General features: G+C 37.0%; 1 protein-coding gene across 1 annotated transcript; it reads right to left on the bottom strand.

The window, feature by feature from the left end:
• Nucleotides 1-187: 187 nt before the first annotated feature.
• Nucleotides 188-6,485, bottom strand: LOC113100741 (uncharacterized). The gene is made up of 6 exons (XM_026265330.1): nt 6,407-6,485; nt 1,931-2,117; nt 1,430-1,541; nt 734-924; nt 366-476; nt 188-273 (listed from the first exon to the last, which is right to left on the bottom strand). The coding sequence occupies exons 2-6, from the start codon at nt 2,115-2,117 to the stop codon at nt 188-190; spliced, it is 687 nt and encodes a 228-aa protein (XP_026121115.1). The 5' UTR covers nt 6,407-6,485.
• Nucleotides 6,486-17,048: the final 10,563 nt, after the last annotated feature.

Genomic DNA, 17,048 nt, shown 5'->3' with positions numbered 1-17,048 from the left:
CATATGTAATAACTTTGATGAGCAAAGATTAAGCAAAATAAAATATTTTACCTGTATAATATCCATCTTCAAGAGGCATCAGATTGGGGACATATCCAACAGAGCAGTGGCGTAGCGGACTGGAAGGCATTCCAGCTGCATTAAAGTGGACAGGTGGTGCTGCTGTGAAACATGAAAATGACAATAATTAGATTTTTTTAAGTGAATAGCTGTTAGAGATGTGGCCCATAGAGCTGGATGGCCTGTCAGAGGTAGGTGTAGCAACTGGAGGCACTGAGACCAGGGAGAGACAAGATGAACTCATAGTTTTTGCCCATATGTAATAACTTTGATGAGCAAAGATTAAGCAAAATAAAATATTTTACCTGTATAATATCCATCTTCAAGAGGCATCAGATTGGGGACATATCCAACAGAGCAGTGGCGTAGCGGACTGGAAGGCATTCCAGCTGCATTAAAGTGGACAGGTGGTGCTGCTGTGAAACATGAAAATGACAATAATTAGATTTTTTTAAGTGAATAACACATCATATATTCAGTATCATACCAATAAATCCTTCAAGTATGAGTCATGAGTCACTGAGGACATGAAGTTACATTAACTGCATCAGTCCCATAGAAGTAACTTGACTTAATACTGTTATGTTAATGTTACAACTAAACAGTTAGATATTAACAAAAAAATTTATTACAAAATAATTTATTAATAATTAATGGAAACGCAGGAATGTACCAGTGAAAGAAGAATATTCAGTCTGCCTCAGATCTGGCAGAGGTCTAATGGAAGTCTGGCAGGTTTCAGTTGATGGTATGTCAGGAGTAGGTGGAGGAATAGGTGGCGGTAGACAAGTGGAGAGATTGTGGTATCTCCTCTTTATACCACCCTCTGGCTCACTGTCAGAATCTGTATCACCAAAGATTTGCCTAGCAAACAAAAACAAATTACAATGGACCATAAAGATTTTTTTGGGCATCAAATATCAACAACTTGATTTAAAAATGTAAGAACTGCTTATACTCAACTAAGCTAAATATTAAATTAGCCTACTAAGCCTGTACTAGGAATCTTTACTTCACTTGACATCTGTAGTACTGCAAGACACAATAGTCACTATACAAAGAATCCATTGCTTGCTTTGATAATTAGAGCCAATTACACCATAGCAAAAAACATGTTTGCCCAACCTAATATGTTAGCTCTATAGTAGTGTTGTCAAAAGACTTCCAAGTCAGTAATGAAAATTAAAAAATATGGCGATAACAGCCTTTCCTTCTAACATTTTGAGCACTGTTGAACGGGTTCTTTAAAATTTCAGTACCGACTTTTTATCAAAGTCTGTACTTATGACAACAACACACTATAGTTAACAAATATATTTCTAAATGTAATTTCGAATGGTGCATGTGTCAGTCTTTTAGAATATGAAACCTTGGCTTAATTTTTCTCTTCCTAATGACTTCTTCCTCATCATCTGTTTGTAACTCAGAGGTATTACAGGTCAGTGAGGCCCTCAGTTTGTCTCTTGCTTTAAGGTAATCACCTGATCAAAATTGACAAATAAAAAAATGATTACTCGCATGCAGGAAATGATGACTGTGTCAAAAATGCATCACTTTAGACAAAGTACACTATCAAATCCATTTTGCAGTATTATCTAACCACTTGAGTAATTACTGTACTAGTGTACTGTATTATTTTGTACATGGGGGTGGGGGTGGGGTTACAGTGCTACACTACTATCTCCTTATAGCAACAACTATGACATGTGACAAAATATTTGGCTGGTGTTCCAAATCCCTCAATTAATGGCAGAAATGAATGACTATTTTGACAGAAATAGACCATTAATAATTAGAATTTTAAATCTGTTTTTTACAGAGTTGGTGTATTTCATAACACCTGAATTATGTTTGTAAATCAGATTCTTACCAGTTCTTGAGAGGACTCGGACATCAAACTTTTTCCAGTCTTCTCCTGGCTCTTCACATTTTTGGATAGCTCTATTTATGCGTTCATCACTTTTATAATTTGGCCACCAAGTGACACCATCCTCAAACCACGACTCGGATATAATGTTGACAGTTTTTGTTTCTGTAAATTCGATGAGTAGAAACATCTAAAAAAAAGAAATTGTTGCAGAAATTATTACATATTTGAAAAAGTTATCCATTAGACACAATATTTGAAACACTCCTTTTGACATTTTCTTTCAATCAATATATTTGTTTTTTTTTTATTCTGTTATAACCAGCATAGCCTGCCTTTTCCTGTAAAGATTCAAAATTGTAGATGCACAAGGAACACCACATGTAATCCAGTGTTACTCTTAATAATTTAATTTCATGGTTAGAAAAGCTACCACGGTAGAGTAAACAGAGAATTGACAAACAAACACCATCATTCTCTCACTCACATCTAGAAATCCTACAATACTAAATTAAAAGTTATCTACTCTGTGGAGTTTAATTGTAAACAAACAACTTTACATGTGTACATTCATTCTCAAGGTCTCACAAATATGTGGAAGAATTATTTTCTCTCAATTAGGTTGCTGAAATTAGTTGTGACATAAGTTTTATTATTATTTATTGTGGATACTTACAATGTACGTGTACAGTACTTACATTATATGTCCTGATCACTGTGATTATTGCTGCTGTACAGATCAGCATAATAATCGCTATCATAAAATGCATCACAAGGTAAAACTCCTCTGATGCACAATAGTATGCACAAAATAAATTCTAAAATAGAAAAAAGCAAATATCACACACTCACCAAATCTCAAAACTGTGTCCTTTAGGAGTCATCCAAAAACCCTACATTGTCAAAATCCACAAGTTTCCAGAAACCTTTGTGGAGTACAGCAGCTCTTCGTCAGTTCCGAGTGTTAAGTCAGTCTTTAGTCAGCATCAATTGTTTTGTCTCCCGCCACTCTGCCCTTAACCCTCACCTTTTACAGCCCCACCTGCCCACATAGCAACACTGTGATGGCCCAGATCCAGTCCATAAGGAATGAGGAGCTAGCTTGCATTTGGTGTTGAATGACGGACCTTGGGTGATCCACACCTGTTTTCCAGATCTGGGCCACAAGCAGGCCATAGCAGGCAAAGAGCAAAGAATAAACCAGACATGGACCTTATCTGAGCCACACAATCTTATCTTAATATTAAATATGGGGTCATCTCAGCCTTAATAAGCCTGTTAACAGATCACCATTCCATACGTGCTAGATGAGTGCTGGATCTGGGCCATCACAATGTTGCTGTCCCAGAACTAATCCATCTCTGCACTATAACTTTGGCTGTGCAAGAAGGGCATGACAACAAATCTATCTTTGTAAGGAAGGAGCACACACTTGTGAGAGATCTGTGATATTTTGGCTACCCTAAACGGTCCTGTTGGATGAGAGACAATGAATACTCTGAGAAAATCCGAGCTCATTGGATAGTTGTAGAAATTGTCCATCTGTGTTAAAACTTTAAACACTACATATATGCCCTCGACAGACTGAACAATGTTATAGATAACACATATGTCTTTGTCTATAGCAAAAACATTATCGCCAGTGGAAACTTTAATTGACCACTTGTCAGTCTGCAGCTGCCTGTATTGTGCTGTAGCTTGAAGGCCGTCGGGAACAGGTCCAACATAATGTTGCCTTCTTAAAGCTTTACAGGGGAGCTCGACAGTTCTGATGTCTTCAACCTCTGATAACCTTCGTATTATCTGTGCAAGAGGAAATTCTGGCTTTCTCACAAACTTCTTCAGTGTATTGAGGTAATTTTCATATGGAAAAGCTGAGATGGAGTCTAAAGAACCATGCAGTTGTGCATCAGCTGACAAATGGACCAAGCCATGCACATTATACACTAAGCCATCTTTTCCATAAAGCTCCCCAAAATGACTTACAAATGTTGTTAGTAGCATTTTCGCATAATTGTTAAACATAGAACACAGCTGAGGACTGACAAGGATGCAAATACCAGTATACAATAACATAAAGTTATTATATACATCACAATCTAAATGTGGTGCCAGAGCAACAGAGCCAGTATACAACAGAAACTGTCTTAGTTCAGTAGCTTTCCAACGGTCTAGATCTCTCAGAGACCTCGGCTTCCTTGCAAACTCAGCTGGTATGTACGCACGCATCTGAATTAGACTTTGAGAAATCTGATCAACAAGACTGGAGGACAAGCGAAACGTCAAAGGACCCCTGAGCCAAATATTTAATAATCTCCTTGTGACACCTAAACACACAAGGTGCATGTAATCTAAAGGGAATCTAGACACCATGCCCACATCTAGACCAGAAAATCCATGTGGTCCATGATGATGATGCTCCTCATCAACTCTGTCTGAAAATGATGAATCAGTCCGTAAAACAAAATCATTTCTGGGGTATGTCATTCTGTTGTTAACATAAACACCTGGCTGGCAACACTTATCACATCCATGGTATCCATTGTGAGCTTTCGTGTTTTTTACAAAAGCTCTAGCAGGAGTATCGCATATAACAGAATCTAGTTCAATGAAAACCTTTTTTCCTCTGAAAAAGAACCCTTCCTGCAGCTGCTTTAACTCATGGGTAAAATCTCTCAAAAATTCATCAGGGGCATTTGGTTTTTTAGTACCACTAAAAAGCCCAATGACAACAGGTTCTTTCATTGGGAAACTCAAGAGAAGTCCTAAAATGGGCCATAACTGTAAATTAGAGCTCTTAAATAAGGGTAAACCATCAATATTGATTTGCAATCTAAAAGTAAAGCCATCTGCAATCTTTCCAATTAGTTGGTTCAGGGTGTTATGCATAGCTGTCAGAATTCCTCTATAATGATACAAACCACCACATTTTTGTTGGATTTTGTATTCAGTTTTTGTTTTAAGGATGGTTCGAGCATCCTTAGGCAATTCTGGGTGGTACAATCTCAACAAAGTAAGGAGGGCTGTGAGGGCTACTAAAGAAACACCAAACTGTACAGACCAATTGGCTAAACTTTCAACAAGGCTGACTGGCTCATCTGCAAATTCAGATTCTGATTCAGAGTCAGACTCTGAAACATGTTGTCTTTCTGTCACTTCTCCAATATCATCTGTGCAAACAAAATCTAAATGGTCATCTATCTGAGGGAGTCTAGAGTCATTGTTGCTTTGGGTGTCATTTGTGATGGAATCTGTTTCAACTTTTTGAGTTTGAGTTGGTTCTGATTCTAATAGACAGTCTTCTGCAATGTCATGAAGTCGTTTCTCGAGGGAAATACGAGCCCTCCGTCTGACTCCAGAGCTTGTCAAAGGCGGTTCCCTCCTTTTCATTGTGTCTAAAAGATTAATTGTGACAAAAAAAATCCTTCCATTGATTAATTTTTTTGTTGACAATCAGAAAATTAATTAAATTGTTATTGCCTTAAAATATGAAGCAGCACAGCTGCCAATATAGATAATCACTAATGTTTCTTGAGCAGCAAATCATCCTAATTATTATTAGAATGATTTCTGAATGATCATGTGACATTGAAGACTGTAGGAAATTCAGTTTTGATCAGAGAAATAAATAAAATTGTAAAATATATTCAAATAGAAAACTGTTCTTTTAATAATATTTCGCAATACAACGGTTTAAATGTATTTTTTTTTTATTAACGCTACGGTTCTCCAGTGGTTAATAAAAAGAACTGCATGCATCTTGCGGAAGAACAATGTAGCCGGAACTACTTCTCAGATTATGACGAGACACGCAGGTCCTGCGACATGAACCAGTCTAAAATAGTCCCTTTATAAACACTTACTACAGGTGTAACGTGGAAATTCACAATAAGACAAAAACACGGTTTGGAAAATGGATTCATAATGTACTTGCATATATACATTATGTACATTTGGAACAAAAAAGTTACAGACTTCAGCTTTAAACAAATGCAGTCTTGGTGAACACTGAGCAGATTAGAGACTTCTTTCAGAAACGTTAAAACATGTAAATATTTCCAAACTTTTGACAAATAACCTACTACTAATATATATATATATATATATATATATATATATATATATATATATACATAAAATATCTTTTAAAATGAAGGTCTACGGGAGACATTAGTTAGTTAAGCCTTGACATAATTAACGCAACGCAATCCTATCACTGACATTAACTTACCACGCAGCACATTAAAAAAATTATTAATAATAGTTCATAAATAATAAATAGAAGCAGTTAAATTCGTCAATTTCATATAATTACAGTCCTCTGGACCGTCTTCATGTTAGCATGTTCTCCTCTGATAAGTCAGCTAATACAATTCAAAACCGATCAAAGGAGCAAAAAATAAAAAATAAAGTTAAAGAGTGCACAACATAAAAAAGAAATTCATTCATCAATAGTAGTTTGAGCAAACTATTGCTTACCTTTGTGAAGTCTGAAGTGTAGGATTTCGAGTGCCGACTGGCCTCTTCTAACTGCAGAAAGAAAAATCGCGCGCTCGTATCACAGATATGGCCCGAATCTGCTTTGCGACGGTTGTTCCCGCCTACTAAAACCCGGACACGGGCTGGATCCGTATTAGAGCAGTGGAACGGAGGTGGTTGTAACGCGGATTTGCCAGTTTAAATACGGATCCGGCTCGGAGTCACCTGCTGTCTGGGGTTACTCTCCTCTGAGCAGTATGCATTAATTCACAGCTAAATGTAAAAAACAATCCACATTCAAATCAAAATAGCCGACTTCCTGTTGGTTGTAGCTGATGACTGTGAATTAGAAAGTTGTCCGTCTTGATAAGAACAATTTTTGTACTGAGTTTGGTGTCTGTAGCTAAAACTAACCCCCTCACTTTTGACAAAAGGTGGCGCTATAGAGTGCCTCTTCCACGCCCTCGTATGAACTTTTGCCAGTGTCTAGCTGTCACTAATACTGATATGTGTTCTGAGTTTGATGAAATTCTAAGCATGTTATATGCCTCAAAATCACCTGAGAAGTATTCCAGTTTGGCATGTTGCCACGGCAACAATATTTTTAGATATCAATATCCCCCCAGCAGATTTATATCGGCTGTGTTTTAACATTATTCTGTTGAAGTTTGAAGCAAATCGAGTAAAAATAAGATGCTGAATTCAAAGCATTTTGAAAATGACACACTTCCTGCTGCCAGTTGGTGGCGCTATAACTTTGACTCCTAATAGTCACATTTAAGCGATCGACATCATACAATGAATAATCTGATGAAGTTTGATTAAAATTAGGAAATGTATGTGGATGGTATTAGACACTTCCTGTTTCTCAATTCTCGCCATAAATTCAACGCCTCGCTACGAGCAAACCGTTCGAGATATCAAAAATCCCCTGGCAATTTTTCATCCCCAATGTCTTGAGATCATGTTGACCGAGTTTGGTGGCAATCGAGTAAAAAACCTATGACAAGTATATCAAATTCCAGAGCATGCGCTTTTTACATAACTCTAAATAGCTGACTTCCTGTTGGGCGGAGCCTATGACATGCAATACGCAAGTTGTTCGGCACGATGAGATCTATATGTGTACTGAGTTTCATATTAATACGTGCAAGTATGTGTGAGCTATACATCAACATTTATGACTGTGTTCCAGGGGGCGCCGTAGAGCCCCTGTGCCACGCCCGGGTCCCAACCTCTGCAGGCTCCTAAAGGCCACAGATCCAAAGGTGTGTGCAAATTTTCAAGAGTTTTTGAGTATGTTAAGGACTCCAAAAGCCCCCACAACTTTGACGACAAATATGAATAATAAACCCTAAATAGCCAACTTCCTGTTGGGCGGAGCCTATGATATGCAATACGAAAGTTGTTTGTATTGATGAGTTCTATATGTGTACCGAGTTTCGCGCGTCTACGTGCAAGTATGTATGATATATAGCCCTCCATATTCCAGGGGGCGCTGTAGAGCCTCTGTGCCACGCCCGTGTATCAGTCTCTGCCCAGCCCTAATGGCCGCAGGTTCCAATGTGTGTGCCAATTTTCAAGACTTTTTAAGCATGTTAAGGGCCCCAAAAGCCCCCGAAACCTTGAAGAAAAATAATAATAATAAATAATAATAATAACAAATAATCCTAAGGAAAACAATAGGGCTCTCGCCCTCCAGGCTTGAGCCCTAATAATCCTAAGGAAAACAATAGGGCTCTCGCCCTCCAGGCTTGAGCCCTAATAATCCTTAGGGGAACAATAGGGCTCTTCGCCCCTTCGGGCTTGAGCCCTAATAATAATAACAAATAATCCTAAGGAAAGCAATAGGGCTCTCGCCCTCCAGGCTTGAGCCCTAATAATAATTAAAGCTGCAAGCAGCGATGAACGGGCACTCGCACACGGGCTCACCACCAGCGAGTTGCTTTAGTAAAAAGGTGAACGGTGAGAAATATGCATTTAATGTCACAAATATAAGTGGAATATATCAAAGTATATCCCATATATGTGCCAATCTTACTGTTGCCAGCAGGTGGTGCTATCATTATAATGGAATATTGGCCTTCAGATGTGTTCAGGCCAGGATTCTTATCAAACATGTGAAGTTTGTGGAAGATTGAACATTTTATGCTTGAGTTACAACAACTTATCTTGCTGTGGCAAGACATCAAATTTTGTCACGGCACCATGGACACGCCCTTAAACGAAAACTCAAGATCTCCACAATTTAACATCGCACATGCCTTTAGATTAGACTGACCATAAAAAAGACATTGATGTCATAAAATTTCTAGGAGCAGTTCTTTGCAGCGTAAAATATGACACTTCCTGTTGCCAATAGGTGGCGCTATGACTATAACTGAATATGGGCATGTAGATCTGTTCAGGTTCAGACTCTCATCAAACATGTGATGTTTGGGACAGATTGGACGTTGTATGTCTGAGTTATAGCAACTTCATTTTTCATGGCGAATCATCGAAATTCGCCAGGCCGCCACGGACACGCCCTTCGATGAAAACTCAAAATCTTCGCAATTTAACATCGCAAAGGCCTTTAGATTAGGCATACCAAATTTGGTGTTGATCTGAATAAGTCTCTAGGAGGAGTTTGTTAAAATACAACTCATGGAAATGGCGAAAATGACACAAAATTTGTTCATAATATTAAAAATAACTGACTTCCTGTTGGGTCTAGAATTTTGCTCCAAGAGTCTTTTCTGTAGGTATTGGAGAGTTACATGTGTGTACCGATTTTCATACATGTACGTTAAACATAGCTCGAGGCGCACACCGTTGAACATGTATAGGTGGCGCTGTTGAGCCATTTTGCCACACCCACTTCTGAAACCCATATCATATGTAAATTTTCGCCAGTTCTGAGACGTGTGCAAAGTTTCATGACTTTTTCATTATAATGGAATATTTTCCTTCAGATGTGTTCAGGCCAAGACTCTTATCGAACATTTGAAGTTTGGGGAAGATCAAATATTTTGTGCCTGAGTTACAACAACTTCTCTTCCTATGGCGAGACATCAATTTTGTCATGGCGGCATGGACACGACCTTTAACAAAAACTCAAGATAGACTGACCACAAAAAAGTCAAAAAAATTCTAGGAGTAATTTGTCGCAGCGTAAAATATGACACTTTCTGTTGCCAATAGGGGGCACTATATATCTTTGGTGTTCTGTCCTTTCATCTGTTCACTGCATTTGTTAACTGTGTCTTACATGCGGTTTTTTAAAAGTAAAAATTACTTCCATATCAGTCTCTTGCAATATAAGTGTTTATATAAATGTTAATTAAAGCTTAGTTAAAATATTTTAATACATTATTAATAATATTTTTTATTAAATTTTTATTTCAAGATTAGTTTATGTACTGTGAAATAACATAAACAATAATATTTTTAATGATAGGAATAACTAACATAAAAAAGATTAATAAATGATCTGAAAAATAGAATAAATGATCTGAAAAATAGATTGTTCATTGTTAGTTCAGGTTAGTTAATGCATTAACTAATGTTAACCAAAGAGAGCTTATTATACATTGTTGCAAAACACTTTTCATGATCTATAACCATTTTTAAAAATACTTTTATTGACCTATAAACATTTCTGAAATTATTATATAAAACTATATTACCAGTAAAATTCATTAGCTTTTTAAAATACATATTATTTTACTTTGAAAGATTTTTATAAATAATTTAAATGCAGTATACACGTTTCTAAAACAATTATTTAAAAGTAATCTTATAGCTCCATCTGGTGGTGGCCTTGATAGGTATTACACACTGCACGTTTGGTGTTGCTATCTGAACCAGTCCGAATGAAGCGTTCCTAAATGGAGCGCAAGAACAGGACAGACTGTTCATATGCCTATGCAAGGCCAGGTTCACAAGCTCTATCTGTAATGCATATTTTTTTCAGAGCCCATGTTAATGGATCAGAGCATTCACACTGCACATGGTAAAAGATGTGAACAGAAAAGGTTAGAAGTAGAAAGGTGTGAAAAGAATGAATATCTAGCGCATGAGCATAGAGAGAGTTGTGGGTGCACAGGACACAGTTTGAGCAGAGGAAACGGGTTTTAAGTGTGCGCACGCTCTCCGAGCAAAAGCAGCATGTATCAGAGGACGCGTTTTGTGACAAGGTAAAGGAAATGTGCATGCAAGCGGAGAGAATCATGCTCGCGCATTATTTTAATGTGTTTTTGCGTTACAATAACATGCTCTCGCTGCTGTGTCTGCACGACATACACATACTGTATACACTCTGCAAACAGTGAACCTGTATAATGTATAACAAATCTATTTCAACACCTGAAGCATCGCTACAATGAGCTCTATGACCAGTGCATGACAAGAAGACATGCCTAAAAATTCAGCACTCCTGAATATGAGCTTTTCACTTCCAGCCTTCGAGGACAATTATATATATCACTCATAAATCATGAAATACCAAATCTACTGTATAGTATTGTGATTATTGTGTTTAGTGATGTGATTTGAAATTGGTAAAATGTGCTTGGAAAAAAAATGTCATCAGAATATCAACTATTATTATTATGCACTTTGTGAAAAAGCATTTTTAACTAATTTATTGATCTATAAGCATTTGTAAAATATGTTTGCCTGCATTACAGCTTAGTCTTTATCTGTGAGCTGAACTGTTTTACTGTTAAATCAGCAAGATTGTGTAAATTCAGGTCATGTCATGACAGAATGTCTGTCATAGGTCATTATCAAATAAGTTATTATCAGAATAAAAAAATATATACAAGTCATCGTGTATGTATTTTTAAAATTTTTTTTATTTTGCAATTAACATAATTCTTAACCTAATTATATAAAATCATTTTGTCTGAGCCCTACAAATTGTACTAGGTTTTTTTTCGTCCCTAAAACTGACAGAAAATGATAGAGAGATTTCTTAAGCTTTAATGATGAATCAACAATACACAATTACTGTTTTTTTTTCTTTCTGGTGATTAAAGAGATGTTAACTCTCTCTCTCTCTCTCTCTCTCTGTCAGGCAGGCCCTCAAGCACCCCTACCCCTCCCCCTCCCCTCCTTTCCCTCACACAGAGAGAATGCCAGAGAGTGAGTCCAGATGTCTGACAGTTTTATAATTTTCTTTTAATCATACAGTGTTGTAAAGTCGTGAAACTATGCATATTTCCTCAGAATCGCATGTTCTCTAAATGAAAAAATGGTTTTGAAATGTTTGGAAGCTGCAATTTAAAAATACAATACAATTAATGTTTCCCTTTTTAATGTTATTTCAAAAAATCACCACGGCAAAACCGTTCAAGCTATCCAAAATCCATTCGCAATTTAAGTTCCTCAATGTTTTTTCAACATGTAGACAAAGTTTGGTGTGTATAGTACATTTCCCCTGTGAGGAGTATGCATTAATTCACATCGGAATTTGCCCAAAAATACATATTCAAATCAAAATAGCTGACTTCCAGTTGGTCGTAGCTTATGACTGTGAATTAGAAAATTGTCCATCTTGATAAGAACAATTTATGTACCAAGTTTGGTGTCTTTAGCTAAAACTAACCCCCCCACTTTTGACAAAAGGTGGCGCTATAGAGTGCCTCCTTCACGTCCTTTTAAAAGCTTTTGCCATTGTCTAGATATCATTAATACTGATATGTGTTCTGAGTTTAATGTAAATCTGAGCTTGTTGTCTGCCTCAAAATCACCATAACAGAATATTCAAGTTTGACACGTTGCCATGGCAACACTATATTAGATATCAGTATACCCACAACAGATTTGCATCGGTTGTGTTTTGTCATCATTCTGCTGAAGTTTGAAGCAAATCGAGTAAAAATAAGACGCTGAATTCAAAGCATTTTGAAAATGACACACTTCCTGCTGCCAGTTGGTGGCGCTGTTACTTTGACACCTTATAGTTACATATATGCAAGCAACATATTACAATGAACAAACCATTGAAGTTTGATGAAACTCAGGAAATGTATGTGGATGTTTTTAGGCACTTCCTGTTTCTAATTTTTTGCCCTAATTTCAACGCCTCACCACAGGCGAACCGTTCGAGATATCAAAAATCCCCTCGCAATTTTTCATCCTCAATGTCTTGAGATCATGTTCACCAAGTTTTGTGGCGAACGAATGGAAAACCTCAGAGGAGTATTTCAAATTCCAGAGCATACTTTTTTTAAACAGCCCTGAATAGCTGACTTCCTGTTGGGCGGAGCCTATGACATAGAGGGCAAAAGTTGTTCGGCTTAATGAGATCTATAAGTGTACTGAGTTTCATTTAAATCCATGCAAGTATTTGTGAGCTATGGTTCAAGATTTCTGACTGTGTTCCAGGGGGCGCTGTAGAGCCCCTGTGCCACGCCCGGGTCCCAGCCTCTGCGGCGTCCTGATGGCCGCAGGTTCCAATGTGTGTGCCAATTTTCAAGAGTTTTTGAGTATGTTAAGGCCCCCAAAAACCCCCGGAAGATTCATAAAAAATAAAAATAATAAGAATTAAAGCTGCAAGCAGCGATGAACGGGCCCTCGCACCCGGGCTCACCGCAATCGTGTGGCTTTAGTAAAAAGGTGAAGGTGAGAAATATGCATTTCAAATCGTTAATATAAGTGGAATATCTCAAAGTCACTTATATGTGCCAATTTTCTTGTTGCCAATAGGTGGCGCTATCATTATAATGGAATATTGGCCTTCAGATGTGTTCAGGCTAGGAGTCTTATCGAACATGTGAAGTTTGGGGAATATCGAACATTTCAAGCCTGAGTTACAACAACTTCTCTTGCTGTGGCGAGACATCAAATTTTGTCATGGCGCCATGGACACGCCCTTTAACAAAATCTAAAGATATCCACAATTGAACATTGCAAAGACCTTTAGATTAGACTGACCAAAATAAAATGTTGATGTCATAAAATTTCTTGGAGTAGTTCTTTGCAGTGTAAAGCATGACACTTCCTGTTGCCAGCAGGTGGTGCTATGACTATGACTGAATATGGGCATGTAGATCTGTTAAGGGCAGAAGTCTTATCTAACATGTGAAGTTTGAGGCAGATTGGACATTGTATGTCTGAGTTACAGCAACTTCCTTTTTCATGGCGAAACATCAAAATTTGTCAGGCTGCCATGGACACGCCCTTAAACGAAACCTCAAGATCTTCACAATTTAACATCGCAAAGGCCTTTAGATTTAACTGACCAAGTTTGGTGTTGATCTGAATAAATCTCTAGGAGGAGTTCGTTAAAGTACAACCCCTGAAAATGGCAAAAACAATGCCAATTTTGCAGAGAAAATTCAAAATAACCGACTTCCTGTTGGGATTCAGATTTCTTACCAAGAGACTTTTTTGTAGGTATTGGTGTGTTACATGTGTGTACCGATTTTTGTACATGTACGTGAAACATAGCTCAAGGCGCACTCTGTTGAATGTGTATAGGTGGCGCTATCGAGCCATTTTGCCACACCCAATGGAATATTGGCCTTCAGATGTGTTCAGGCCAGGACTCTTATCAAACAGGTGAAGTTTGGGCAAGAACTAATATTTTATGCTTGAGTTACAACAACTTCTACTCCCATGGCGAGACATCGAACTTTGTCATGGCGCCATGGACACGCCCTTTAACGAAAACTCAAGATATTCACAGTTTAACATTGCACAGGCCTTTAGATTAGACTGACCACAAAAAAGACATTGATGTCATAAAATGTCTAGGAGTAGTTCTTCGGAGCATAAAATATGACACTTCCTGTTGCCAATAGGTGGCGCTATGACTATAACTGAATATGGGCATGTCAATCTGTTCAGGTCCAGAGTCTTATCAACCATGTGAAGTTTGGGGCAGATTGGACATTGTATGTCTGAGTTATAGCAACTTCATTTTTCATGGCGAATCATCGAAATTCGCCAGGCCGCCACTGACACGCCCTTCGACGAAAACTCAAAATCTTCGCAATTTAACATCGCAAAGGCCTTTAGATTAGGCATACCAAATTTGGTGTTGATCTGAATAAGTCTCTAGGAGGAGTTCGTTAAAATACAACTCATGGAAATGGCAAAAATGACACAAAATTTGCTCATATTATTAAAAATAACCGACTTCCTGTTGGGATTTGGATTTCGTACCTGGAGACTTTTTTGTAGCTACTGGTGTGTTACATATGTGTACCGATTTTCATACATGTACGTGAAACTTAGCTCGAGGCGCACACCGTTGAAAGTGTATAGGTGGCGCTGTCGAGCCATTTTGCCACACCCACTTCTGAAACCCATATCAGATGTAAATTTTCACCGGTTCTGAGGTGTGTGCAAAGTTTCATGACTTTTTGAGTATGTTTAGGCCCTCAAAAATGCGATTCATTTTGGAGAAGAAGAATAATAATAATAATAATAAACGAAGCAATTCCAATAGGGTCCTCACACCATCGGTGCTCGGGCCCTAATAATCCTTAGGGGAACAATAGGGCCCTGCGCCCATTGGCTCGGGCCCTAATAAATATAGCTGCAAGCAGCGATGGCGGGCTCAAGCCACCAATGCCATCGCCACCCCGGTGGCATCAGGTAAACTGTGCCCAGCGGGCACATGCATTCACAATATCCCTCTGGCAGTGAGGTTTTAAAGGATATGGCAGTTAAAGGGTTAATCCGAATCATCTAGACTTTAAAATCACATTCACAGAACAATATATATATATATATATATAACTTTAGTAACACTTTACAATAAGATTTCATTTATAAACATTATGTTAACATGAACAATATTTATATAGCATTCATTCATGTCAGTTAATATTCCAAACTTAAACATTAAAACATTGTTTTATTGTGATTTTTTTCCAAGCACATTTTACCAATTCCAAACCATATCAATCTTAATAACTACCATTATTTTTTATTTAATCATTTATGAGTGCTATACAATAGTCCAGGAAAGCTGGAAGAGAAAAACTCCTAATATTCATGTGTGCAGAATTATTAGGCATGTTTTCTTTTACAGATGAAATGCGCTAAAAAAAGAGTTTTAACTCAAACTGTTTTACTCAAAGTCGAAAATTATGAAATACCCATGAGAAATATCAAACACAAATGCAATACAGAAATGGATAAGTTAAGACTTGACAATTGTACAAAAAATTCTGACTGGGTCATGAGGTCAGAAAAGAAGAAGAAAAAAACAGGTTAAGAAGAACTGACAAAAATAATTGCTAAATAATTAGGAATTAATGTGAAGATTAATTTTTAGTCAATTCTGCAAGACAGACTTTCAGGAAAGGAGGTGGAGTAAAAATGAGCTCCTAAATCTTAATCCCGGATTCTGAAAAATATATTCCTCAAACCATCGGACAAGAGGAGGTGGTGCTGGTCCTTCACGAGTCACTCTAATCTGTTCATAAAGCATATATATAAAGTCTTAATATATAGTATTTCACAATACTTCATGGTATTCTAATTAAATAATTTTTTGGAATCTTAGATCTCTCAGAACCTGACACATTGTAATTCTGAGACTCCAGGAAAGTGGCAGTTCTGTAAAATGTTGGCTATGGAGACTAAATGCTCCCTGATAGTTTCACACCTAATTCACTTAACACACACACAAACACACACACACACACACACACACACACACACACATTACCCACAGGGACAGAGTGACATCAGATGTATGATAGTTTTTTAATTTTCTATCATCCATATAGTGTTGTATAGTCATGAAACTATGCATATTTCCTCAGAATGACTTGTCTTCTATGTGTACATTTTTTTGAAGTGTTTAGAAGCTGCACTTAAAAAAAATAAAAGACATTAACTGGTTACTTTTTACTGTTATTTCAAAAAATCACCACGACAAAACCATTCAAGCTATCCAAAATTCATCCGCACCTGTTCTGTAAGCTACATTCTTTAAACAATGGTAAAAGAGGATGTGGTGCTGAGCCTTCAAGAGTCACTTAAAACGTATCTGTCCATAAAGCCTATAAAGAATTATTCTTAATATACAGTTCACAATACTTCAGCTTGTTATTCTAATTAAGTGAGGGTCATTTTATCAGTAAAATACATAAAATTCATATTATTTTTCTTTGAAAGATTTCTATAAATGATTTAAATCATACTTGTTTCTACAATAATTATTTAAAAGTAATCATATCGCTCCATCTGTTGGCCATTATTGGTACTAAGGATTTATATGTTATGATAGTTTTAATTTTATGCTGGCTCTTGAAAATGATAAAGCTATGAAACTTACTGTGCTTCCTTCAAATGATGACTTCTACATATATAAAAAATTATGAAGAGTTGGAATGAAAAATTTTAAAGATATAGTAAAATAACTATTGTATTTTTTTACGTTACTTTAATAAATCGCTATGGCCACACCATTTAAGGTATCCTAAACCCATTTGCAATTTCACATCTTCAGTATATTGGCTTCATGTTAAAAAAGTTTTGTGTGAACTACTTGTGTCTTCTTGGAGGAGTATGAATTCATTTACAGGCTGATTTTTATCATAAATCCACAATAAAATTTCTGAGTTCTGTATCAATCTGTGTTGTTGTTTGTTTATTTTTATTTTTTTATTTTTCATAGGAAGAAAACTGACCCTTT

Source organism: Carassius auratus, unplaced genomic scaffold (genome assembly GCF_003368295.1).
Source record: "Carassius auratus strain Wakin unplaced genomic scaffold, ASM336829v1 scaf_tig00217344, whole genome shotgun sequence".
NCBI lineage: Eukaryota > Metazoa > Chordata > Actinopteri > Cypriniformes > Cyprinidae > Carassius > Carassius auratus.
This window is presented reverse-complemented; position numbering and strand designations above follow the sequence as displayed.

Excerpts from the sequence above, each read along its gene's own strand:
- LOC113100741 (XM_026265330.1), bottom strand. The coding sequence starts at position 2,117 with ATGTTTCTACTCATCGAATTTACAGAAACAAAAACTGTCAACATTATA. Across the intron at positions 925-1,429 it reads AAGAGAAAAATTAAGCCAAG|GCAAATCTTTGGTGATACAG; the intron begins GTTTCATATTCT and ends TTTGTTTGCTAG. Across the intron at positions 477-733 it reads TGAATATTCTTCTTTCACTG|CAGCACCACCTGTCCACTTT; the intron begins GTACATTCCTGC and ends CATGTTTCACAG.